The sequence below is a fragment of the Salvelinus alpinus genome, chromosome 26 (assembly GCF_045679555.1).
Source record: "Salvelinus alpinus chromosome 26, SLU_Salpinus.1, whole genome shotgun sequence".
Classification (NCBI taxonomy): Eukaryota; Metazoa; Chordata; class Actinopteri; order Salmoniformes; family Salmonidae; genus Salvelinus; species Salvelinus alpinus.
This window is the reverse complement of record NC_092111.1, coordinates 46,642,936-46,669,089: the sequence shown is the minus strand read 5'-3', so window position 1 is coordinate 46,669,089 and position 26,154 is coordinate 46,642,936. Positions and strand designations below refer to the sequence as shown.

The following is a 26,154-nucleotide window of genomic DNA, read 5'->3' as shown; positions in this document are numbered from 1 at the left end:
AGGAAAACACAAAGAAAACCCACACCAAGGAAGTAAACAAAAAAGTGGAGCAAAACAAAAACAATGAAGATCAGATAAAGGACTTTTAAAATTTAAAAAAAATACGTTTTAATTTTTTTTACAAGTCAAATAGGACGCGCCAACTGAAGGTGTTAACCCTCCACATCAAGACAACTGAAGGTGTTAACCCTCCACATCTCAAGACAACTGAAGGTGTTAACCCTCCACATCTCAAGACAACTGAAGGTGTTAACCCTCCACATCTCAAGACAACTGAAGGTGTTAACCCTCCACATCTCAAGACAACTGAAGGTGTTAACCCTCCACATCTCAAGACAACTGAAGGTGTTAACCCTCCACATCTCAAGACAACTGAAGGTGTTAACCCTCCACATCTCAAGACAACTGAAGGTGTTAACCCTCCACATCTCAAGACAACTGAAGGTGTTAACCCTCCACATCTCAAGACAACTGAAGGTGTTAACCCTCCACATCTCAAGACAACTGAATGTGTTAACCCTCCACATCTCAAGACAACTGAAGGTGTTAACCCTCCACATCTCAAGACAACTGAAGGTGTTAACCCTCCACATCTCAAGACAACTGAAGGTGTTAACCCTCCACATCAAGACAACTGAAGGTGTTAACCCTCCACATCTCAAGACAACTGAAGGTGTTAACCCTCCACATCTCAAGACAACTGAAGGTGTTAACCCTCCACATCTCAAGACAACTGAAGGTGTTAACCCTCCACATCAAGACAACTGAAGGTGTTAACCCTCCACATCTCAAGACAACTGAAGGTGTTAACCCTCCACATCTCAAGACAACTGAAGGTGTTAACCCTCCACATCTCAAGACAACTGAAGGTGTTAACCCTCCACATCTCAAGACAACTGAAGGTGTTAACCCTCCACATCAAGACAACTGAAGGTGTTAACCCTCCACATCTCAAGACAACTGAAGGTGTTAACCCTCCACCTCTCAAGACAACTGAAGCACTGGGCCATCCACTCTTAAATATCACCTGGGCCAGCAAAGGTGTAACACATCCTGACTAACGAGGCAACACCAAATCGGTGCGCCCTATGTGCTCATGTCCAACCTCGCAATATAAATGGAAAAACCAAAGACTAACAGTAGTAAAGATTAAATAGGATAAATTGCTTTAAAAATGTACAATTCTGTGAACAGTCTTGTGTAAGTTTTAATTGACAAAATACCTGTTAGCAAAGGTGTCAGCTAGAGATGAGGTGCAGGAGCATGCTGGGATTTGTAGTTTTGCATGAGGTCTACTTTGATGCTAATTAGCATTTTTTCGAATCAGAGTAAATAGAGCCAAATATATTGATAAAAGTCACCTTGTCCTAGATTTACACGGTTATCAAAACATCACGCCAGGGCAAACCTAAACGAAACACAGCCCTTATTTTAAATGTTTCTAAAATAAATGGTGGGGAAACGATTGGAACCATTTCCGTTTGACCACAAGGTTTTATGACACATCCACTGTGGGGCTCTATTCTGTCGTGTAACACGCTCTGTAGGTGTGGCTACCTTGCCCACTCTGAATAAATGTCATTCAAAGAAAGTCATCTAAATATGTGTCTCCATTTCAGCACCAAATGGTAGATTGAAAAATACTCTGTGTAGATTATTTAGGTTAAGTTAAGTATTTATGAATCATAAACTGGCCTGGAAAGCCTTCACACAAAATAAAGAAAATGGTGGTTTGATTCATTCAGTTCTTCAACCCATGGTAATGTTGGAAGATTAGTGTACATATAATTATAACAGGGAGAATAGTGTACACTAGTAGGTTATACCCTGGTCTATTACCTGTACTAACCATGGGACTGTTATAACAGGGAGAATAGTGTACAATAGGAGGTTATACCCTGGTCTATTACCTGCACTAACCATGGGACTGTTATAACAGGGAGAATAGTGTACAATAGGAGGTTATACCCTGGTCTATTACCTGTACTAACCATGGGACTGTTATAACAGGGAGAATAGTGTACAATAGGAGGTTATACCCTGGTCTATTACCTGCACTAATCATGGAACTGTGTGATGACACAGCCAACTATCACACCATGCGCCGGGTTCAAACTGCGCTGCAGAATGATTTAATTAGCCTGTCTTTTATATCAATATTATCAACTGGTACTAATGATTCTCAGCAACACGGCTGTGACAGCGTTTAGAGGACTAGAGGGCTATACCAACTGATGGGAACAATGTCATTAAACGGAATGATAAGGTGGGCTATACCAACTGATGGGGACAATGTAATTAAACGGAATGATAAGGTGGGCTATACCAACTGATGGGAACAATGTAATTAAACGGAATGATAAGGTGGGCTATACCAACTGATGGGAACAATGTAATTAAACGGAATGATAAGGTGGGCTATACCAACTGATGGGAACAATGTAATTAAACGGAATGATAAGGTGGGCTATACCAACTGATGGGAACAATGTCATTAAATGGAATGATAAGGTGGGCTATACCAACTGATGGGGACAAGGGTATTAAATGGAATGATAAGGTGGGCTATACCAACTGATGGGAACAATGTCATTAAATGGAATGATAAGGTGGGCTATACCAACTGATGGGGACAATGTAATTAAACGGAATGATAAGGTGGGCTATACCAACTGATGGGAACAATGTAATTAAACGGAATGATAAGGTGGGCTATACCAACTGATGGGAACAATGTAATTAAACGGAATGATAAGGTGGGCTATACCAACTGATGGGAACAATGTAATTAAACGGAATGATAAGGTGGGCTATACCAACTGATGGGAACAATGTCATTAAATGGAATGATAAGGTGGGCTATACCAACTGATGGGGACAAGGGTATTAAATGGAATGATAAGGTGGGCTATACCAACTGATGGGAACAATGTAATTAAACGGAATGATAAGGTGGGCTATACCAACTGATGGGAACAATGTAATTAAACGGAATGATAAGGTGGGCTATACCAACTGATGGGAACAATGTCATTAAATGGAATGATAAGGTGGGCTATACCAACTGATGGGGACAAGGGTATTAAATGGAATGATAAGGTGGGCTATACCAACTGATGGGAACAATGTAATTAAACGGAATGATAAGGTGGGCTATACCAACTGATGGGAACAATGTAATTAAACGGAATGATAAGGTGGGCTATACCAACTGATGGGAACAATGTAATTAAACGGAATGATAAGGTGGGCTATACCAACTGATGGGGACAAGGGTATTAAATGGAATGATAAGGTGGGCTATACCAACTGATGGGGACAAGGGTATTAAATGGAATGATAAGGTGGGCTATACCAACTGATGGGGACAAGGGTATTAAATGGAATGATAAGGTGGGCTATACCAACTGATGGGAACAATGTAATTAAACGGAATGATAAGGTAGGCTATACCAACTGATGGGAACAATGTCATTAAACGGAATGATAAGGTGGGCTATACCAACTGATGGGAACAATGTCATTAAATGGAATGATAAGGTGGGCTATACCAACTGATGGGAACAATGTCATTAAATGGAATGATAAGGTGGGCTATACCAACTGATGGGAACCAACAGTGCAACCTTTGATGTTATTGACCATAACCTGTTGTAATTTTGGCTTTTCAACCTCAGCCATATGCCAGGTACAGTGCACTCTTGGTTATTGTCCAGCCATGTGGTCCAGTGCTGCAGAGGAAGGCCTAGTTAAGGTGCTGCTGGCCCAGAACAGAGCGGCACGTCTTGCTCTTCATTATAATCAGAGGGCTGATATTAATACTATGTATGCCAGTCTCCCTTGGCTAAGAGTTGAGGAGAGACTGCATCACTTCATGTTTTTATAAGGAACAGTCAATGTGTTGGAAATTCCAAGTTATTTGCATAGTCAACGTACACACAGCACTGACACACACTGTACTGTCCTCCATATGCGTTACAGTGCATATTTTGACAGCAAAATAAACGCATTCACATCAATAATCCTCAAAGCATGATCTCCATGTTCACAAGATGTATTGAGTTGAAACGGCGTGAAACTGAGACAAAGACAATGTCTGCATAAAACAATATAATCTGTCCTAAAATACAAACTAGATATGAACGTAACTTGATTTTTTTGCTCACACTGACAACAAGCAAAAGCTAGGCTAACACACTGTAGCATTAAGCTAGTGCTGTCCATCTATTCCACAAAGTAAACATACATCCAAATAATGCTTTGAAAGGAAAGATGTATGCAAAAGGAATGAAAATACTGACAAAGCTTCCTAAGGCGTACAATGTAATGGATGGACGAAGATCGTAAGCAGACAACTGAAACAGAGCACTCTGAACTCTACATGAGGCAACAATGAACAACTTCCTCCAAACAGGTCCATTTTCCCAGTAAAGGAAAATACTCCAGATCAACACTATGGGGAGCTAAATTCAAGGTTAGTAATATAGGTAAGTATTAGAACTCTGATAACTACTCTGATAACTATGGAATGTGCATATAAGAGAACTTGTTTGTTTAGACCTCTGGAGGGAGGAGAAGGACGGGCCTAAGAAAGAGCATAGTTCCTTCTTGCTTGCAGAGTCTAACCTCGACTTTACCATCCTTGCCGGGGAAGACCTGAGTGACCAGTCCAACAGGCCATTCATTCCTCTTGACTTGTTTGTCTTTGAGGAGCACAATGCTTCCAGGCTCAGGGTTGGGCTGGTTTGACTGCCAGTTCCTTCTTATCTTAAGTGAAGACAGGTATGGCTTCCTCCACCTATCCCAGAAGGTATTTGCAAGATGTTGAACCTGAAGCCACTGCCGCTTAGAGAGGTCCTTGGCTCCGTAGTCGCCAGCAGGACTCGAAGGGATACTCACTTTCTGTGTGAGGAGAGCAGCAGGTGTAAGTATGAGCGGGTCATCTAGATCTGTAGAGACTGGAACCAGAGGTCTGGCATTGATGATGGCAGCCACTTCTGCCATCAGAGTAATGAGCGTTTCGTGACTTAGCGTTGAATGACCCTGTTGGAGGAACATAGCAAGGAGAATCCTGGATTCTACACCAATCATCCTCTCCCAGGCACCACCCATGTGAGAGGCATGTGGCGGGTTGAATATCCAGATGCAGCCCTATTCTGACAGGTAGGTATCCACGGAGTCGTCGTTGATGTTCGAGGGGATCTTATGTTCCCTGCAGGCCCCAATGAAATTGGTCCCATGGTTGGAACGAATCTGATTTGCTGGGCCTCGGATCGAGAAGAAACGCCTCAGGGCGCTGATAAAGCTTGATGTATCCAGTGACTCAAGGACTTCAATATGAACGGCTCTCGCGCTCATACAGGTGAATATGACGGCCCACCGCTTACTGTGGGCGAGGCCTCTTGTCTGGCGAGAGGCAACGGTCCATGGACCAAACACATCCAGGCTGACATGGGTGAACAGAGGCTCGGTGGAAAGACGATCAGCAGGAAGGCTGGCCATCTTCTGTGCCTAAGGAGGACAGCGAAGTCTCCGACAGGTGACACACTGGTGGATGATGCTGTTCACGCACCTTTTACCGCCAACTACCCAAAGACCGGTTGTACCGATGGCTCCCTCTGTGAAAAGGCATCCCTGATGTTGGATCCGTTTGTGTTAAAGCCTCACCAGTAAAGTTGCGACGTGATGCTTCCCCGGGATGATCAGGGGGTTCTTCTCGTCATGTCCAAGTTCTGCTTCTGTGACGCGACCCCCAACTTTCAGAAGGCTGTCTTTATCAATTAATGGATCTAAGGCTCTGAGAGCTTTATTAGGGATTATTTTCCTGGTTCCTGATCCACTCAAACTCTCTTGGATTGATTTCCTCTTGGACTGTCCGTATGACGATATCCTTTGACTGAGAGAATCTGTCTGGTGTGCATGCTGTCTGACAGTAGTGCCAGCCCTTTCAGTTGCTGTTTTTTCCCGCTGTAGTGTTGATGAAGAGACGAGGGATGTGGACGAGGTGAGTGATGGCACGAGTCGGCAACTTCCACGTGGAGAACCTTGAAAAGCGTAAGGAATTTGTCTTTCAGTGTGGACACTTGTGGGGCAAACGTCAGCTCTCTGAGGGGGGGGGGAAAGCATCCCTTTCAAGACAGAGACTGGCGTGTCAGAAACGCTGTGCCAGAGAGCCAGGTTGTGTCAGAGGTATGCTGATCTGTAGGTAGATAGCACCACTGTTCTGGACGTGTAGATCTCCTTATCCGATGGACTCGATTACTGACAGACGTAGAAACGCCGGGTCTCATTGTAGATGTAGCCTAACACCACCTCGCTGTCTGTGTGGAAGGTTGTATCATCAAGTTCCATGTCTATTTCTGAGGTGATGAGCTCGGCCAACTCGACTGCTGCGCAGAGTTCCAACCTTGGAATCGTGTGTTCTGGGCGTGCCGTCAGTTTTGCTTTACCCATAACAAAAGCCCATGTGACTCAAACCTTTGACGTCTGTCACTTTGAGGTAGGCAACTGCGGCTATTGCCTTCGTGGATGCATCCGAGAATATGCATAGTTCTCTTCGTCTCGCTTCTGAGGGTGAGACCTTAGTGGTGGCCCAAGGGCTTTGTAGGTTACATAGCTCTTTCAAAGACTCTCTCCATGCAACTCATGGCTCCTCCATTTCTGGAGGCAGGGGGGAGTCCCATTCGCCGTTGGCCATTGTGAGCTCCCTGAGAATAGACTTGCCTTGAATGGTGACAGGGGACACAAATCCCAGTGGGTCGTACAGGCTGTTCCCAGTTGATAGCACTCCTCGGTGTGTGAAGGGCTTCTCATCTTCGGCTACCTTGAAGGTGAAAGTCTCGGTCCTGAGGTCCCAGTTGAGACCCAAGCTGCGCTGCATAGGCAGAGTGTCTGACCCTATGTCAAGATCTTTGAGGTAATTTGCGTGATCTTGAGATTGAAATGCTTCCATTACCTCCTTGCTTGAGGCAATGTTGTGTAACCTCAGATTAGAGTTGGCGAGAATCTCTTGTGCTCTCTTGAGCAGGTTGACTGCATCTTGGACTGTAAGAAATGACTTTATGCAGGTTGATCGGGAGCTTGGACATTCCGCAATCTTTCTTTCACCAAGAAGAGTTTGAGACATGGCTCGACGAGAGTAGGGCGTCCTTTCTCCAAAGTGTTTGTGTAAAAAGTACTCACTGAGAGAGGCTAGTGAACGCTCCACAGGCAGACATTGCCTATTATGACCCACCCGAGGTCAAGCTTCTGGGCGTGGGCGTATGGTGAGTCATGGGACCCATTAACTTGCTTGGTTTCAGGTGAGCAGGGGGTTTCAGGTGAGCAGGGGGTTTCAGGTGAGCAGGGGGTTTCAGGTGAGCAGGGGGTTTCAGGTAAGCATGGGGTTTCAGGTAAGCATGGGGTTTCAGGTGAGCATGGGGTTTCAGGTGAGCATGGGGTTTCAGGTGAGCATGGGGTTTCAGGTGAGCAAGGGGTTTCAGGTGAGCATGGGGTTTCAGGTGAGCATGGGGTTTCAGGTGAGCAGGGGGTTTCAGGTGAGCATGGGGTTTCAGGTGAGCATGGGGTTTCAGGTGAGCAGGGGGTTTCAGGTGAGCAGGGGGTTTCAGGTGAGCAGGGGGTTTCAGGTGAGCAGGGGGTTTCAGGTGAGCAGGGGGTTTCAGGTGAGCAGGGGGTTTCAGGTGAGCAGGGGGTTTCAGGTGAGCAGGGGGTTTCAGGTGAGCATGGGGTTTCAGGTGAGCATGGGGTTTCAGGTGAGCAAGGGGTTTCAGGTGAGCAGGGGGTTTCAGGTGAGCAGGGGGTTTCAGGTGAGCAGGGGGTTTCAGGTGAGCAGGGGGTTTCAGGTGAGCAGGGGGTTTCAGGTGAGCAGGGGGTTTCAGGTGAGCAGGGGGTTTCAGGTGAGCAGGGGGTTTCAGGTGAGCAGGGGGTTTCAGGTGAGCAGGGGGTTTCAGGTGAGCAGGGGGTTTCAGGTGAGCAGGGGGTTTCAGGTGAGCAGGGGGTTTCAGGTGAGCAGGGGGTTTCAGGTGAGCAGGGGGTTTCAGGTGAGCAGGGGGTTTCAGGTGAGCAGGGGGTTTCAGGTGAGCAGGGGGTTTCAGGTGAGCAGGGGGTTTCAGGTGAGCAGGGGGTTTCAGGTGAGCAGGGGGTTTCAGGTGAGCAGGGGGTTTCAGGTGAGCAGGGGGTTTCAGGTGAGCAGGGGGTTTCAGGTGAGCAGGGGGTTTCAGGTGAGCAGGGGGTTTCAGGTGAGCAGGGGGTTTCAGGTGAGCAGGGGGTTTCAGGTGAGCAGGGGGTTTCAGGTGAGCAGGGGGTTTCAGGTGAGCAGGGGGTTTCAGGTGAGCAGGGGGTTTCAGGTGAGCAGGGGGTTTCAGGTGAGCAGGGGGTTTCAGGTGAGCAGGGGGTTTCAGGTGAGCAGGGGGTTTCAGGTGAGCAGGGGGTTTCAGGTGAGCAGGGGGTTTCAGGTGAGCAGGGGGTTTCAGGTGAGCAGGGGGTTTCAGGTGAGCAGGGGGTTTCAGGTGAGCAGGGGGTTTCAGGTGAGCAGGGGGTTTCAGGTGAGCAGGGGGTTTCAGGTGAGCAGGGGGTTTCAGGTGAGCAGGGGGTTTCAGGTGAGCAGGGGGTTTCAGGTGAGCAGGGGGTTTCAGGTGAGCAGGGGGTTTCAGGTGAGCATGGTGTTTCAGGTGAGCAGGGGGTTTCAGGTGAGCAGGGGGTTTCAGGTGAGCATGGGGTTTCAGGTGAGCAGGGGGTTTCAGGTGAGCAGGGGGTTTCAGGTGAGCAGGGGGTTTCAGGTGAGCAGGGGGTTTCAGGTGAGCAGGGGGTTTCAGGTGAGCAGGGGGTTTCAGGTGAGCAGGGGGTTTCAGGTGAGCAGGGGGTTTCAGGTGAGCAGGGGGTTTCAGGTGAGCAGGGGGTTTCAGGTGAGCAGGGGGTTTCAGGTGAGCAGGGGGTTTCAGGTGAGCAGGGGGTTTCAGGTGAGCAGGGGGTTTCAGGTGAGCATGGGGTTTCAGGTGAGCAAGGGGTTTCAGGTGAGCAGGGGGTTTCAGGTGAGCAGGGGGTTTCAGGTGAGCAGGGGGTTTCAGGTGAGCAGGGGGTTTCAGGTGAGCAGGGGGTTTCAGGTGAGCAGGGGGTTTCAGGTGAGCAGGGGGTTTCAGGTGAGCAGGGGGTTTCAGGTGAGCAGGGGGTTTCAGGTGAGCAGGGGGTTTCAGGTGAGCAGGGGGTTTCAGGTGAGCAGGGGGTTTCAGGTGAGCAGGGGGTTTCAGGTGAGCAGGGGGTTTCAGGTGAGCAGGGGGTTTCAGGTGAGCAGGGGGTTTCAGGTGAGCAGGGGGTTTCAGGTGAGCAGGGGGTTTCAGGTGAGCAGGGGGTTTCAGGTGAGCAGGGGGTTTCAGGTGAGCAGGGGGTTTCAGGTGAGCAGGGGGTTTCAGGTGAGCAGGGGGTTTCAGGTGAGCAGGGGGTTTCAGGTGAGCAGGGGGTTTCAGGTGAGCAGGGGGTTTCAGGTGAGCAGGGGGTTTCAGGTGAGCAGGGGGTTTCAGGTGAGCAGGGGGTTTCAGGTGAGCAGGGGGTTTCAGGTGAGCAGGGGGTTTCAGGTGAGCAGGGGGTTTCAGGTGAGCAGGGGGTTTCAGGTGAGCAGGGGGTTTCAGGTGAGCAGGGGGTTTCAGGTGAGCAGGGGGTTTCAGGTGAGCAGGGGGTTTCAGGTGAGCATGGGGAGTGCTACGTCTGGAGTTGCTTTCTCAGATCGGTTGTTCTGGATCTCATTACACTCGATGAGAGTTGGCAGTGGAAGACTGACTTGCCCATCCATAGATTCTACCTGGTAGTCGTTGCCTCTTCTTCCTACTTGTCTCCATCACTCCAGCGCAGGTCTTAAGGGAGTAGGGAGAGCTGGGGCCTTGTACCCTGAAGATATCGAAGAACCACCAATGATATGTTGCTTTTCTCGTCGAGGATGGTATAGAATTTCCCTGCTCTCTCTCGGTTGCCTGTTGGGTAGATTTTGACGAGGCAGATCTTAGACCAAGACCTGTCGGTGAGGTTCCTACCGCAGACCTGACTGAGACGTTACGTAGAAAGGAGGTGTGAGCTCTTTCTCCCCATTGGTGCTCTGTAGGAAGGTCTGCTTTTTGACCCAGGGGGTTGGTCCTGGATGAAGGGCGGTGAAAACACACAACTTAGGACAGGGAGTAAAAAGAATATGGAGCAAAACGAACAGGGAAAACCAAAACTCAGACTTCTTTCAACCTTATATAGCTTGAGCTTGAATTCACACCTCAGCTGATGTGAAGTGTCTCCCCAACATCTCTTAAACTCCACTGGAGCACTGGGCCAGCCACTCCTAAATAGCACCTGGGCCAACAGGTGAAACACTTTCCCACTAACGAGATGGCAACCAGCACAGGTGTAACGCATACTGACTGACGAGGTGACACCAATCTGTGCACCTTACGTGCTAAAATGCTATACGTGCTAAAATGCTATACGTGCTAAAATGCTATACGTGCTAAAATGCTATACGTGCTAAAAGTCCAACCTCTTAAAATGGAAAAACCAAAACTTTTAAACAGGACCAAGATGATGAATCCACCATCCAAACCCAAGCCTAGGTTACCTTCAGTGTCCTGTCCCCAGGTGGGTTAGGGTTAAGCCCAGTAGGTTACCTTCAGTGTCCTATCCCCAGGTGGGTTAGGGTTAAGCCCAGTAGGTTACCTTCAGTGTCCTGTCCCCAGGTGGGTTAGGGTTAAGCCCAGTAGGTTACCTTCAGTGTCCTATCCCCAGGTGGGTTAGGGTTAAGCCCAGTAGGTTACCTTCAGTGTCCTGTCCCCAGGTGGGTTAGGGTTAAGCCCAGTAGGTTACCTTCAGTGTCCTGTACCCAGGTGGGTTAGGGTTAAGCCCAGTAGGTTACCTTCAGTGTCCTGTCCCCAGGTGGGTTAGGTGTCCCCAGGTGGGTTAGGTGTCCCCAGGTGGGTTAGGGTTAAGCCCAGTAGGTTACCTTCAGTGTCCTGTCCCCAGGTGGGTTAGGTGTCCCCAGGTGGGTTAGGTGTCCCCAGGTGGGTTAGGGTTAAGCCCAGTAGGTTACCTTCAGTGTCCTGTCCCCAGGTGGGTTAGGGTTAAGCCCAGTAGGTTACCTTCAGTGTCCTGTCCCCAGGTGGGTTAGGTGTCCCCAAGTGGGTTAGGGTTAAGCCCAGTAGGTTACCTTCAGTGTCCTGTCCCCAGGTGGGTTAGGGTTAAGCCCAGTAGGTTACCTTCAGTGTCCTGTCCCCAGGTGGGTTAGGGTTAAGCCCAGTAGGTTACCTTCAGTGTCCTGTCCCCAGGTGGGTTAGGTGTCCCCAAGTGGGTTAGGGTTAAGCCCAGTAGGTTACCTTCAGTGTCCTGTCCCCAGGTGGGTTAGGGTTAAGCCCAGTAGGTTACCTTCAGTGTCCTGTCCCCAGGTGGGTTAGGGTTAAGCCCAGTAGGTTACCTTCAGTGTCCTATCCCCAGGTGGGTTAGGTGTCCCCAGGTGGGTTAGGGTTAAGCCCAGTAGGTTACCTTCAGTGTCCTGTCTCCAGGTGGGTTAGGGTTAAGCCCAGTAGGTTACCTTCAGTGTCCTGTCCCCAGGTGGGTTAGGGTTAAGCCCAGTAAGTTACCTTCAGTGTCCTGTCCCCAGGTGAGTTAGGGTTAAGCCCAATAGGTTACCTTCAGTGTCCTGTCTCCAGGTGGGTTAGGGTTAAGCCCAGTAAGTTACCTTCAGTGTCCTGTCCCCAGGTGGGTTAGGGTTAAGCCCAGTAGGTTACCTTCAGTGCCCTGTCTCCAGGTGGGTTCGGAGTTCAAGTGTCGGGGACCTTTAGGGATGGCCGGCCACTTCTCCCCGTCTGAAGGGCATATATGGGTGGGCAGCTTCATGGAGATATCTGGCCACCCTCCACCGTTCACTGACGGCTCCTCTCTCCAGCTGGTGGACACTAGAGGGAGACATGGATCGGTCAGTGTTACTTTGGCTTAGTGAAAATATGTTATCCTTCCATGGACACACTCAGCTGGATGCAACAAGCTGTTCTTCACAGGAAAGGACAGTCCAGGATCAAATATGTCTGTACAGGATTGAACAGTTTAGTTATTGACGGGACAAGAATCAGACTAGGAGACAGCGGTACTTTACCTGGTGTCGTGATAGAATCTCCTTTCCCAGTCCTCAGGTGCAAGGGCTCTACGGGGGAAGAGAAGACACTGTCTCAATGGAGAGAACAAACTGAAAATGTTGCTCACAAGGGAACTAAGAAAGAAAATCACTGACAACCAAACAGACAGCGGTTCTGAAAGGCACCTATCACGGATGCCCAACATCCGGAGCCCTCCTCAGGAGATCACATAACACCGGGGCCCTCCTCAGGAGATCACATAACACCGGAGCCCTCCTCAGGAGATCACATAACACCGGGGCCCTCCTCAGGAGATCACATAACACCGGGGCCCTCCTCAGGAGATCACATGACACCGGAGCCCTCCTCAGGAGATGAGTGAAAGGAGTTTCAGGTGTTCAAATCCAACTAAAAGGGGAGTGAAATCTGACATCTGCTTTGGAATAAACTGGCCCTGTAAACGGCTTCTTACACACGTCTCTGTTCAATGTAGTACATGTTTTAACTACACACCGGTACATATCCTTGAGAGCCTCTGACATACTTTATGAAGACAAAGGACACAGTGAGTCAGTGCTAGGGTTGCAAGCTCTCAGTAACTTTCCCAAAATGCCCAGAGTCACAGATTTCCTATTTATTCCTTACTGATTCTGATGATCTTCCAACCAGGATTTCTGGGAAACGTGGGAAAGTTACCAGCCTAATACAGATGGCATACCTCTGTTCTTCCTGTTGACCGGGGCGGTGAGAGGGGGCTGCTCCACCTGGCGGTGAGGTACCTCCACCCCCTCCAGGCTTCCTGACCCGTCAGGCCCCTTCTCCTTCCTCTTCTGCTGCCGTTTCTCCCGGTTACTCACCTTAGTCTCCCACGTACCTGGAAGAGAGAGCAGGGGTTTGGTTTCTTTAAATCTACTAGGATTATAAATGTTGTTTCATCTCCCTAACTTTAAGAGATCTGGGGTGAATTTTCCCCTGGGTACAGATGTAGGATCAGCGTCCCCTCCCCCATTCTAACATTGAGGGTATTTCCATGGCAACCAGAAGTAGGATCAGCGTCCCCTCCCCATTCTAATCTTGAGGGTATTTCCATGGTAACCAGATGTAGGATCAGCGTCCCCTCCCCCATTCTAATCTTGAGGGTATTTCCATGGTAACCAGAAGTAGGATCAGCGTCCCCTCCCCATTCTAATCTTGAGGGTATTTCCATGGCAACCAGAAGTAGGATCAGCGTCCCCTCCCCCATTCTAATCTTGAGTGTATTTCCATGGTAACCAGATATAGGATCAGCGTCCCCTCCCCCATTCTAACCTTGAGGGTATTTACAAGGAAATGGATTTGCGCCGAGACTGATTTTCCATTTCAAATCAATGCCAAATAAATAAAAAATATTTAGAAGTTTAACAAACCATACAACTCTATGCACGACTACTTCTAACATTTTACAAAAACATTGACTGAAAGAGCTGTGCATTTGCAAAGTTTGGTAACAGAATTTCGGTAAAATTTCACAAAAAGTTGTGTCCACGTTTTCCAAAAACGTTTAAATACCTGCTCTGGATTAAGATTCAAAAATGTCTGCAGAAAGAAATGGGGTGTCAGCTATGACAAATTTGGTTGGTCCGAACCAATCATAGACTTCCATGTTTGACAAGTTTGGACATCAAAGCATAGTAGATTAGACTACAGTCCAGTACTAGTGTCGTCATGATATCAGAATTTTACTTCGATACCAGGTTTAAATATCATGATACCCGATACCATCATGACACAAAAACAAAGGCGTATTAGCCAAAAAGTCCCAGAATGACACTTTATCCAGACAGATCATCTCAGCTACTGCGCTGTTCAATATCATTACATTTGAAAATGTTTGTCAAATTGTTTTAGAGACAGCTATGTATGCATTAATGAATCAATGATACAATCCATTTGACTTACCAATCTAACTACAAAACAACAACGGTACAAATGTATATCTCTTTTGATAAACTGGGTAAATCAAGATGTGGCCTAGGTCTAGTCCCAATACAGGTTAACACATATTCAATAGGAGAATGAATGCATTGAGTTAGTCAGCCTGTTTTAGCTGGTATCATGGGACTATAGATGACAAACAACCCCTTGAATTAAGGACAGATTTTATTGGCAAATGCTAAGAGAACATATGTTATTGTACTGATTGACATTTGCATAGAAGAAGCAATCTCTTTTATAAAACGTGTGCGCTGTCTCTGAGAAAGTAATGACGTTATTCGCGAGGCAGAACGTGTCTGTGGAATCTAGTGGAAACCAGACGGGAGGCAGAACGTGGCTGTGGAATCTAGTGGAAACCAGACGGGAGGCAGAACGTGTCTGTGGAATCTAGTGGAAACCAGACGGGAGGCAGAACGTGGCTGTGGAATCTAGTGGAAACCAGACGGGAGGCAGAACGTGGCTGTGGAATCTAGCGGAAACCAGACGGGAGGCAGAACGTGGCTGTGGAATCTAGTGGAAACCAGACGGGAGGCAGAACGTGGCTGTGGAATCTAGTGGAAATCAGACGGGAGGCAGAACGTGGCTGTGGCATCTAGTGGAAACCAGACGGGAGGCGAGGGAAACAAAGAAGTGATTAATAAAGTTTTGGGGACAATCAGCTTTGAAATCAGTATATTTTGCACTATGGTTAGCATATCACAAACCAAGTAGTAGGGTAGTGAAATAATGTTAGCGTCAGCTAGCAAGGGAAGTCAGCCTCCAATTAAAGCTGGAAGCTCCCATAGCTTCCACACAATGGGCCCAGCGTCGTCCGAATTCGGGGTAGGCCGTCATTGTAAATGAGGACGTGTTCTAAAACTGACTTGCCTAGTTAAATAAAAAGTTACATTTATTTTTTAAATGTTTTAAAATACTGGTACCTCTTGCATTCTATTGCTGTTTTGCGAACAGTAATGAACAGTTTCAACATTTCTACATGCCATGTTAAATTATTAAAGTATGTTAACTTTTGTGCAGCATGAGTGCGGAGCAGGGAGAACGACTGTCCCCCCTCATTGAAGCCAAAGTTCAGGGTCGACCGCAGTACTGCAGGCATTGTTTACAGAAAACAGGATCCCCATTATAGTGAATGGGAAAATGCCAATCTTCGTGTAAATAAATAGACATTTCAAAGACAATCATGGTACCAATAATTTATTTTCCATTACTCCAGATGTATTGGCCTTGAACCCATTACTTTAAGAATCAGTAGCTAATGGCAGCCTGCAGTACCCTGGTCGGCCTGAGCTCTGAGCTAGCCTGCAACGTCACTTCCTGGAGTAGCTCAATGAGAGGGGGCAGCACTGAGCTAGCCTGCAACGTCACTTCCTGGAGTAGCTCAATGAGAGGGGGCAGCACTGAGCTAGCCTGCAACGTCACTTCCTGGAGTAGCTCAATGAGAGGGGGCAGCACTGAGCTAGCCTGCAACGTCACTTCCTGGAGTAGCTCAATGAGAGGGGGCAGCACTGAGCTAGCCTGCAACGTCACTTCCTGGAGTAGCTCAATGAGAGGGGGCAGCACTGAGCTAGCCTGCAACGTCACTTCCTGGAGTAGCTCAAACTGCACATGTTTTGTCCACATAGATCTCCCACATGAGACGCCATGTTTATCAGAATTCCTTGTTCGCAAATGCGCTAGAGTCTTCACATATACTGAACAAATATATAAACATGCCAAATTATTAAGATTTGACTGAGTTACAGTTCATAAGGAAATCAGCTGATGTAAACACATTCATCAGGTCATGATCTACGGATTTTACGACTGGGAATACAGACCTGCATCTTTAGGTCACAGTTAACTTTAAAAAGTAGGGGCGTGGATCAGAAAACCAGTCAGTATCTGGTGTGACCACCATTTGCCTCATGCAGCGAGACACATCTCCTTCACATAGAGTTGATCAGGCTGTTGATTGTGGCCTGTGGAATGTTGTCCCACTCCTCTTCAAATGGCTGTACAAAGTCACTGGATATTGGCGGGAACTGGAACATGTGGTTGTACACGTCAATCCAGAGCATCCCAAACATGCTCAATGGGTGACATGTCTGGTGAGTATGCAGGCCATGGAAGAAATGAAACATTTTCAACTTCCAGGAAGTATACAGATCCTTGTAAGTCCCAGACTTTATTGTGTGTTATCCTCAATGATTTTATTCATGTGCATGTATGGCTTTTTCAAGTTTTATGTGTGCTTGTTTTAAAAAAAGTTCAAATGAATAATGCTGAAACATGATGTGATAACTTGGGACATGGGGCCGTACATTATCATGCTAAAACATGAGGTGATGGCAGCGGATGAATAGCACGGCAGTGGGCCTCAGGATCTCATCACGGTATCTCTGTGCATTCAATTGGATTTTATCGATGGCAATTTGTGTTCATTGTCAGTAGCTTATGCCTGCCCATACCGTAACCCCACCATGGGGAACTCTGTTCACAACGTTGACATCAGCAAACTGCTCACCCACACGATGCCATCTGCCTGGTACAGTTGAAACCGAGATTCATCCTTGAAGTGCACACCTCTCCAGTGTGCCAGTGGCCATCGAAGGCAGATTGTGCAGAAAATCTTCATTTGTGAAAACCCACAGTTTCAACAGCTGTCTGGGTGGCTGGTTTCAGATGATCCCAGGGTGAAGAAGCCGGATGGGGAGGTGCTGGGTTGGTGTGCCGTGGTCTGAGGTTGTGAGGCCAGTTGGACGTACTGACAAATTCTCTAAAATGAGGAAGCTTATGGTAGAGAAATGAACATTAAATTCTCTGGCAACAACTCTGGTGGACATTCCTGCAGTCAGCATACCAATTATACGCTCCCTCTCAACTTGAGACATCTGTGGCATTGTGACAAAACTGCACATTTGAGAGTGGCCTTTTATTGTCCCCACCAGAAGGTGCACCTGTGTACTGCTCATGCAGTTTAATCAGCTTCTCGATATGCCACACCTGTCAGGTGGATAGATTACCTTGGCAAAAGGAGAAATGCTCACTAACAGGGATGTTAACATATATTTTTGTTCAGTGTACACACAGTCATTGTCAGAGCGAACAATGCAGCCAGACAGCTCTAGCAAAGAATGAGGAAGTGGAGCTCTTGGCTCTTGGCGATATTCTGATTGAGAGTCCATCCATTCGACAGAAGTAACAAACATAAATTATAGTACTGAACCGTTTCTGTGTATCAAAAGTGCATTGGTTTCAGTATACTGTGAACAACGATTCAGTCCAGTCCACTATAGTACATTATATTGTACTCAACTCATGTGCTCTACGTTACAGTACTCTTACTTTACTGTGCCGTCCAAACTTGTGAACCCAACTGTGGTTGGTGACCACTTTGATTTCCCATTGTAGCAAATTTAAAAATTGCAGAAATTCTGTTACCAGTTTAAGAACAGAATTAAGTTGTAATCACTTAATTCATAAACAAATTTGATATCAAACAAATTAATTGATAGGTCCTTTACTTGTTCCTTCTGTGAACTTTCATTATCCTCCTTCACGAGGGAGATTTTTTTATTTTTATATCTTAAATATGTGGGCTTTTGGTAATGGAATTTCAAGGCACAAGGCAATGTTTCTTAAAACGTACATAAGGCAAAATAATGTCTAACTAAATATAAGTGTTCATATTAGTTGGCAGGGGTCTGTACGTCAACATTATTGTGTTTATTTATACCTTCTTAGACGTTTCCTTTTCCTGTTTGACCAGAAATCAAAGCATTTGCTTATTCCTATTTTTTAGGTTGGAAATGTAAAATACAGTGCATTCGGAAAGTATTCAGACACCTTGACTATTCCACATTTTGTTACGTTACAGCCTTATTATAAAAAGGGATACATTTTTTCCCCCAGCAATCTACACACAATACCCCATAATGACAAAGCTAAAAAAAGTTATCCGAAATTTTAGCAAATGTATTAAAAATAACAAAAAGAATAATCACATTTAAATAAGTATACAGACCCTTTACTCAGTACTTTGTTGAAGAACCTTTGACAGCGATTACAGCCTTGAGTCTTCTTGAGTATGACACGACAAGCTTGGCACACAGTGGTTAGAGTGTTGGGCCAGTAACCGAAAGGTTGCTGGATTGAATCCCCGAGCTAACAAGGTAAAAAACCTGTCGTTCTAGCCCTGAGCAAGGCAGTTAACCCACGGTTCCCCGGGCGCCGAAGCCGCACCTCCTTGGTTCAGAGGTTGGGTTAAATGCGGAAGACACATTTCAGTTGAAGGCAATCAGTTGTACAACTGACTAGGTATCCCCCCTTTTCCTTTCCCTGTATTTGGGGAGTTTCTCCCATTGTTCTCTGCAGATCCTCTCAAGCTCTGTCAGGTTGGAAGGGGAGTGTCGCTGCACAGCTATTTTCAGGTCTCTCCAGAGATGTTCGATCGGGTTCAAGTCCGGGCTCTGGCTGGGCCACTCAAGGACATTCAGAGACCTGTCCCGAAGCCACTCTTGAGTTGTCTTGGCTGTGTGCTTAGGGTCATTGTCCTGTTGGAAGGTGAACCTTTGCCCCAGTCTGAGGTCCTGAGCGCTCTGAAGGATGTTTTCATCAAGGATCTCTCTGTACTTTGCTCCGTTCAGCTTTCCCTTCCTCGATCCTGACTAGTCTCCCAGTCCCTGCCGCTGAAAAACATCCCCACAGCATTATGCTGCCACCACCATGCTTCACCGTAGGGATGGTGCCAGGTTTCCTCCAGACATGATGCTTGGCATTCAGATCTGTGCCTCGACACAATCCTGTCTCAGAGCTCTACGGACAATTCCTTCGACCTCATAGCTTGGTTTTTGCTCTGATATGCACTGTCAACTGTGAGGCCTTTTACCACAGGTGGACTCCAAGCAAGTTGTAGAAACATCTCAAGGATGATCAATGGAAACAGGATGCACCTGAGCTTGATTTCGAGTCTCATAGCAAAGGGTCTGAATACTTACGTAAATAAGGTATATAAAAAAATATATATATATAAAAATCATTAATCTACACACAATACCCCGTAATGACAAAGCGAAAACAGGTTTTTAGAAATGTTTTAACATTTATATATATATATATAAATTATTTTTATATATTTATTTTAAAATAAGCCTGTAAAGTAACAAAATGTGGAAAAGGGAAGGGGTCTGAATACTTTACGAATGCACAGTATAATTTAACACTTTAATTTCTCACAAATACAAACTATCATAGCTTTCATTTGTCATGTTGGTTGTCCGTTTACATGGAAATGACCTGACCTGATCCAAGATCAGCATCTATGGGAAACATCACCCCCCCCTTGACCACCTTTATACATCTCTTAATGTAAAAGATGATTTTTAAAGGTTTTAATGACTGTCATCATACAGATAGTTGCATAGCCTTAATTACTGCTTGGCCAACATGGAAGTTTATACACAGCTTGATGTTACAAAGATCAAGGTCAAATGACATCAATCGTTAAAAACTTCTTAGGGACAGCCCCTCCCCCCCCCCCAATTTCAAACTAAATGACATACCCAAATCTAACTGCCTGTAGCTCAGGCCCTGAAGCAAGGATATGCATATTATTGGTACCATTTGAAAGGAAACACATTGACGTTTATGGAAATGTGAATTGAATGTAGGGGAATATAACACCATAGATCTGGTAGAAGAAAATATAAAAAATATTTTTAAAACAACCAGTGTTTTTTTTAACCACCATCTTCGAAATGCAAGAGAAAGATCACTGTTATAGCCATCACTCTGGTTGTAATTCTGATAGTGTCCACAAGGTGGCAGCAGTGTATGTGCACTGTTTCAGATGGATAACTTGAAGTATGACTGATCCTCAACACTTCATATGAAGTCCACGGGTACATTTGGGCAAATGGTGAAGGAGACATTCGCATTCATATTCAATTTTTCTGCAAGAATATCGTCAAATCTGTATACTTGGACTTTGATTTAGCTTTCCCATTATTAGTAGCCATATAAGTTCAACATTTGCAAAACAACCAGTTTTCATAACTCTGAAAATCCTTATAATTTTTGTCCAAAATGAAAAGGCTTGCTGTCGTACAAGGTTGGTAGCTACATTATATGACATATACATGGTTTCCGGGTACTCCCGTAAAGCCCAGCTCATTGGCTATCTAGCTAGCTTTGTTTGACCCCCGATTGGTGCTTATTTGACAAAGCTGGTCGTTCAAGAGATGGCTGCCAGCGTCATCGGCGTGCCATGAAGGCGTCGCTCACTGACCAAATATGGTGTCCTATAGGATATACTACAGCCCTAATGAAATAGTGAAGTCTTGTTACCTTCTAGGATCTCTGAGGAATAAATACGAACGTGATTTGACTGGTTGAAACAACGTTTAGGGTTAGATTTTCACAGACTCCCTTCTTTGCAAATTGAACAAGTGGAAAAACTAAATCGATTGTGCTTCTGCTATATGGACCTTTTCAGGATATTAACAATTATTTCATCTTAACAAAACGACACTTCATGTTATCTCTGGGACCCTTTGGATGATAAATCAGAGCAAGATTTCAGAATGTAAGTACACATTTCACCTTCAGAGGTGAATTTATCAAACCTATCTCGGTGTAAACTTTTGTTGTTAGGAGCTCTCCTCAAACAATAGTATGGCATTTTTTCGCAGTAATAGCTACTGTAAATTGGACAGTGCTGTTATATTAACACGAATTTAAGCTTTCAGGCGATATAAGACACTTATATGTACCGACGTTTGTTGTTTCTCTAAAATCTGTGATCTTGACACAACGCGCTGAATGATTTTACAATCCTTAAATTAAGCAACAGATTGGGCCAAACAACTGCCACTTTCCAGATGAAGTTTGGAACTCCTGACCTGGACCAGAACCATTAGTCATAACCTCTCACCCAGCTGACTAAGCAAGTTCAGTTGGACACTAGGGACGCGTCCCAAATTACACCCTAGTCCCCATATAGTGCACTATGTAGCGAATAGGATGCCATTTCAGACGCGTCCTGTGAGTCACTGCCTAATCCCCTAACAGTGCCATTGTGGCCTTATACAAGGGTCTTCAACGGCACAGTCTGAATGAAATCAGTAGAATTCCTCAGGATACATTTAGCTACAAGGGTATAAAGAAGTCAACCAAGGTGACAGGTTCATACAGGGGTTAAAGGTCATACCATCATCAGGCTCTTTGCCATCACGAGCAGAAACCTTCTTGGCTGGTTTCACCTCGGGTTTGTCTTTCTTCTTGGTTTTCTTCACCTATTCAATTAAAGACAACAAAAAGTCAAACTTTCAAAAAGCGCAAGCAATAGTAGTCCTTATGCTCATTCACTGGTAATGGGTGTATTGAAATGATGTATATACACACTAGATGAATGATAGGGGTGCTGTGTTGGAGCCACCGTGTCACCTTCTCGGCACAAAGCAATACATTCATTACAATGTGGAGACAGGGCTTTCATCAACTAACTACTGTGGAGACAGGGCTTTCATCAACTAACTGCTGTGGAGACAGGGCTTTCATCAACTAACCACTGTAGAGACAGGGCTTTCATCAACTAACTACTGTGGAGACAGGGCTTTCATCAACTAACTATTGTGGAGACAGGGCTTTCATCAACTCTAACTACTGTGGAGACAGGGCTTTCATCAACTCTAACTACTGTGGAGACAGGGCTTTCATCAACTAACTACTGTGGAGACAGGGCTTTCATCAACGAACTACTGTGGAGACAGGGCTTTCATCAACTAACTACTGTGGAGACAGGGCTTTCATCAACTAACTACTGTGGAGACAGGGCTTTCATCAACTAACTACTGTGGAGACAGGGCTTTCATCAACTAACTACTGTGGAGACAGGGCTTTCATCAACTAACTACTGTGGAGACAGGGCTTTCATCAACTCTAACTACTGTGGAGACAGGGCTTTCATCAACTAACTGCTGTGGAGACAGGGCTTTCATCAACTAACTACTGTGGAGATAGGGCTTTCATCAACTAACTACTGTGGAGACAGGGCTTTCATCAACTAACTACTGTGGAGACAGGGCTTTCATCAACTAACTACTGTGGAGACAGGGCTTTCATCAACTAACTACTGTGGATACAGGGCTTTCATCAACTAACTACTGTGTATACAGGGCTTTCATCAACTAACTGCTGTGGAAACAGGGCTTTCATCAACTAACTACTGTGGAAACAGGGTTTTCATCAACTAACTACTGTGGAGACAGGGCTTTCATCAACTAACTACTGTAGAGACAGGGCTTTCAACTAACTACTGTGGAGACAGGGCTTTCATCAACTAACTACTGTGGAGACAGGGCTTTCATCAACTAACTACTGTGGAGACAGGGCTTTCATCAACTAACTACTGTAGAGACAGGGCTTTCATCAACTAACTACTGTGGAGACAGGGCTTTCATCAACTCTAACTATTGTGGAGACAGGGCTTTCATCAACTAACTACTGTGAAGACAGGGCTTTCATCAACTCTAACTATTGTGGAGACATGGCTTTCATCAACTCTAACTATTGTGGAGACAGGGCTTTCATCAACTGACTACTGTGGAGACAGGGCTTTCATCAACTAACTACTGTGAAGACAGGGCTTTCATCAACTAACTACTGTGGAGACAGGGCTTTCATCAACTAACTACTGTGGAGACAGGGCTTTCATCAACTCTAACTGCTGTGGAAACAGGGCTTTCATCAACTAACTACTGTGGAAACAGGGTTTTCATCAACTAACTACTGTGGAGACAGGGCTTTCATCAACTAACTACTGTAGAGACAGGGCTTTCATCAACTAACTACTGTGGAGACAGGGCTTTCATCAACTAACTACTGTGAAGACAGGGCTTTCATCAACTAACTACTGTGGATACAGGGCTTTCATCAACTAACTACTGTGGAGACAGGGCTTTCATCAACTAACTACTGTGGAGACAGGGCTTTCATCAACTCTAACTATTGTGGAGACAGGGCTTTCATCAACTAACTACTGTGGAGACAGGGCTTTCATCAACTAACTACTGTGAAGACAGGGCTTTCATAAACTAACTACTGTGGAGACAGGGCTTTCAACTAACTACTGTGGAGACAGGGCTTTCATCAACTAACTACTGTGAAGACAGGGCTTTCATCAACTAACTACTGTGGAGACAGGGCTTTCATCAACTAACTACTGTGGAGACAGGGCTTTCATCAACTCTAACTATTGTGGAGACAGGGCTTTCATCAACTAACTACTGTGGAGACAGGGCTTTCATCAACTAACTACTGTGAAGACAGGGCTTTCATAAACTAACTACTGTGGAGACAGGGCTTTCAACTAACTACTGTGGAGACAGGGCTTTCATCAACTAACTACTGTGAAGACAGGGCTTTCATCAACTAACTACTGTGAAGACAGGGCTTTCATCAACTAACTACTGTGGAGACAGGGCTTTCATCAACTAACTACTGTGGACACAGGGCTTTCATCAACTCTAACTGCTACAGATGCTGATTTGCAGGTGCAAGGATCGCTTAGCCTTTTGGAATTGGATGACAAATACATTCCCCCTTGTCATCCAAAATACACTTTCAGAAGACTTAAAAATGTGTTATTGTTAGGTACAAACCTCAGTTTTAATCTCTGGGGAAGGTTTGGTAATCTCTTCTCTCACTTCCTCCTGAGGCTCTGGCACTGTTCGTCCATTATACTGAGCCTTCTGTTGGCCGAGAGAGAAACGACATATTGAACTATAACATGATAAACCAAGACATCTGGCAGGCTGACGGTGATCAGACAAGCTATGGTTAACCAGCCAGACAGCTTACTACGCAAACTAGCTAAATTGGCTAGCTAGTTAAACTTGCAAAGCTAGTAGGTAATTTATGATTCACATGGAATTGATAGCTAACTAACATTACATGAGAATACGATGACTCATACTAACGAAGAGAGCTATCTGCAAGGTAAACTTTCAAAACAAAGCAAAATCTTAGAAATGGTTTCGATATTCAGCTAGCTAGACGGCCAACAACACAAAACTCAGCTGAATGGAAGTTTGCCAGTGCCACGACAATGGCCATTTACAACTAGCTAGTTAGCTATATGTGAAGCTACCTTTTCAGTAGATTTCTTTTTAGTCTTTTTATTTTGTGCCTCGGGCTTCACAATCTTATTCAGTTGGGCCTTGAGGGAATCACCACTGTCTTGTGTAACTGGAGCTCCTAGCTTTTTCCCACCGAAGAGTCCGCCACAGACCGCGGCCCACGACAGAACCAGCAGCACCAGCAGCCCAACCACCGCCGTGGAGAGAATCACCCATGACGGGTACAGCTCAGGCGTCAGGCCCAATTCCACCCCAAACTCCGATCGGATATACCCCTCCCCGGTGGATAACAGCTCTCTTAGACGACTGGATATCAATTCGGCTTGCTCTATAGCTGAAGCTTGCCAGTCCGTTGCCATCTTCTCAAAGCGCCAGCTAGCATGTAGCTTAGCCACTGCTAGCACCACTAACTTGTTAGCTACCGCTGCTAGCTGGGGGAGGGGCTTGGACGGTCTGACAAGCTGTTTACAGGGCGGCGGTGCGGACGACGGGGTGGGCGGAGGCGGCGGGGTGGGCGGAGGCGGCGGGGCGGGCGGCGGGGCACCGGGAAAGGCCAGTTACGTCATCGAGAGAAAGCGGGGGGAGCGCCTTGATAAAATCGGGATATATTGTATAAAATACTTATTTGTTTTGAGAATATTGGTTCCGAAATAATATCCTATTGGTGAGCCAACTTGTAAATGCAGAGTTTTTAAAAAACAACTTAGTTATAAGGAATTCTGATCACTTTACAAGATCCCTGAAACACCTAAAGATTTTGCAATTGTTTTAGATGCCATTCCGTCAGGTGTTGCTTTATTATTCAGGAACGCGTTAAGACCCTCAGAACAAACATTCCCTGTCATATTAACCCTGTTGACTCATCAGTAGGAAAGATTTGGTTCTCTTTTGTTCCATTCAACAACAGAGCGATACGAGGATGTTGTGTCTATACCCTTATCTCATGCCTTATCAGAACGGTTCAATTGATATTATCTGTTGGGGAAAGGTTTGGATGTTGCCACACACATACCTACTTGTTAACAAAATTAAGGAAGTTTCATTTAAAATGATTCATAATTATTATCCTGCCAACCACTATATGAAGAAGTTTAAGGAAAACATCAACTCAAATTGTTCCTTTTGTAATGACCACCCAGAAACAGTGTTGCATCTTTTTTGCCATTGTTTACATGTAAGAAAACTGTGGCAAGACACCAGTAGATTTATAATTGAACACATTTATGAAGATTTTACACTATTGTGGAGAGATGTACTGCTTTGATTCTTTACCTATGATAGAAATAAGTTGAAACAATTTTATGTAATTCATTTCATTATTCTTTTGGACAAATTTCATATTCACAAATGTACATTTACAAACAAAACACCACATTTTCTTACATTACAAAAATACATTTAACTATATTTTAAGACAAATACTCTACAAACAAAAAAGCTGTGAATGCCCCTTAAGGTCCTTGTGTAATGTGATATTGTACCCCCTAGCCCAATTGTCCTTTGTATATTATGTATATATACTTGTGTTCCCCCATGTACTTCCTGTATTGATTTGTTAATTTAAAAAAAGTTTTTAAAGAGCGCCTTGATAAATCGAACAGTAATCTGTGCCGCTCGGTCAAAAAAGCAGCATGGTGCATCGTCCAGAAACCTACAACATCTCTTTTCCATAAAATAAATGTTTGAATTTTCTAATTCGTTTTCATTGGGAAGGCAGATAAAGCTCAAACGCCATCACTTTGCATGTGAAAACACAGAATGCCACTCATTCCTCCACGTGTTCCTACATCACTTTGTTTTGAGTCGACTTCACTGTTGGCTTTGAATGGAATGGGACAACTGACTCAAGCCCTGGAAGCAGCCCAGTTCCAAAACGAATGCAATCAACTTTCACCCGGTGCAAAACACGCCGACACAGGCACTAATGCGAGATGAATCGATCTGATAATTGATGGGGCTGGAAATGTGCA

The 26,154-nt window shown here is 45.5% G+C and overlaps 1 protein-coding gene across 3 annotated transcripts in view; it reads right to left on the bottom strand.

Moving 5' to 3' along the window:
- Positions 1-24,648, bottom strand: part of mtdha (metadherin a) — a 33,587-nt gene extending 8,939 nt beyond the window's left edge. For all 3 annotated transcript variants that reach the window (XM_071369092.1, XM_071369094.1, XM_071369093.1), the window contains exons 1-6: positions 24,196-24,648; positions 23,708-23,797; positions 21,256-21,340; positions 12,814-12,969; positions 12,116-12,163; positions 11,751-11,918 (exon numbers count right to left, since the gene is read on the bottom strand). In XM_071369092.1, the coding sequence (XP_071225193.1) occupies positions 11,751-11,918; positions 12,116-12,163; positions 12,814-12,969; positions 21,256-21,340; positions 23,708-23,797; positions 24,196-24,543 (895 nt within the window). In that variant the 5' untranslated portion in view covers positions 24,544-24,648. The remainder of the gene's footprint in view (positions 1-11,750; positions 11,919-12,115; positions 12,164-12,813; positions 12,970-21,255; positions 21,341-23,707; positions 23,798-24,195) is intronic.
- Positions 24,649-26,154: the final 1,506 nt, after the last annotated feature.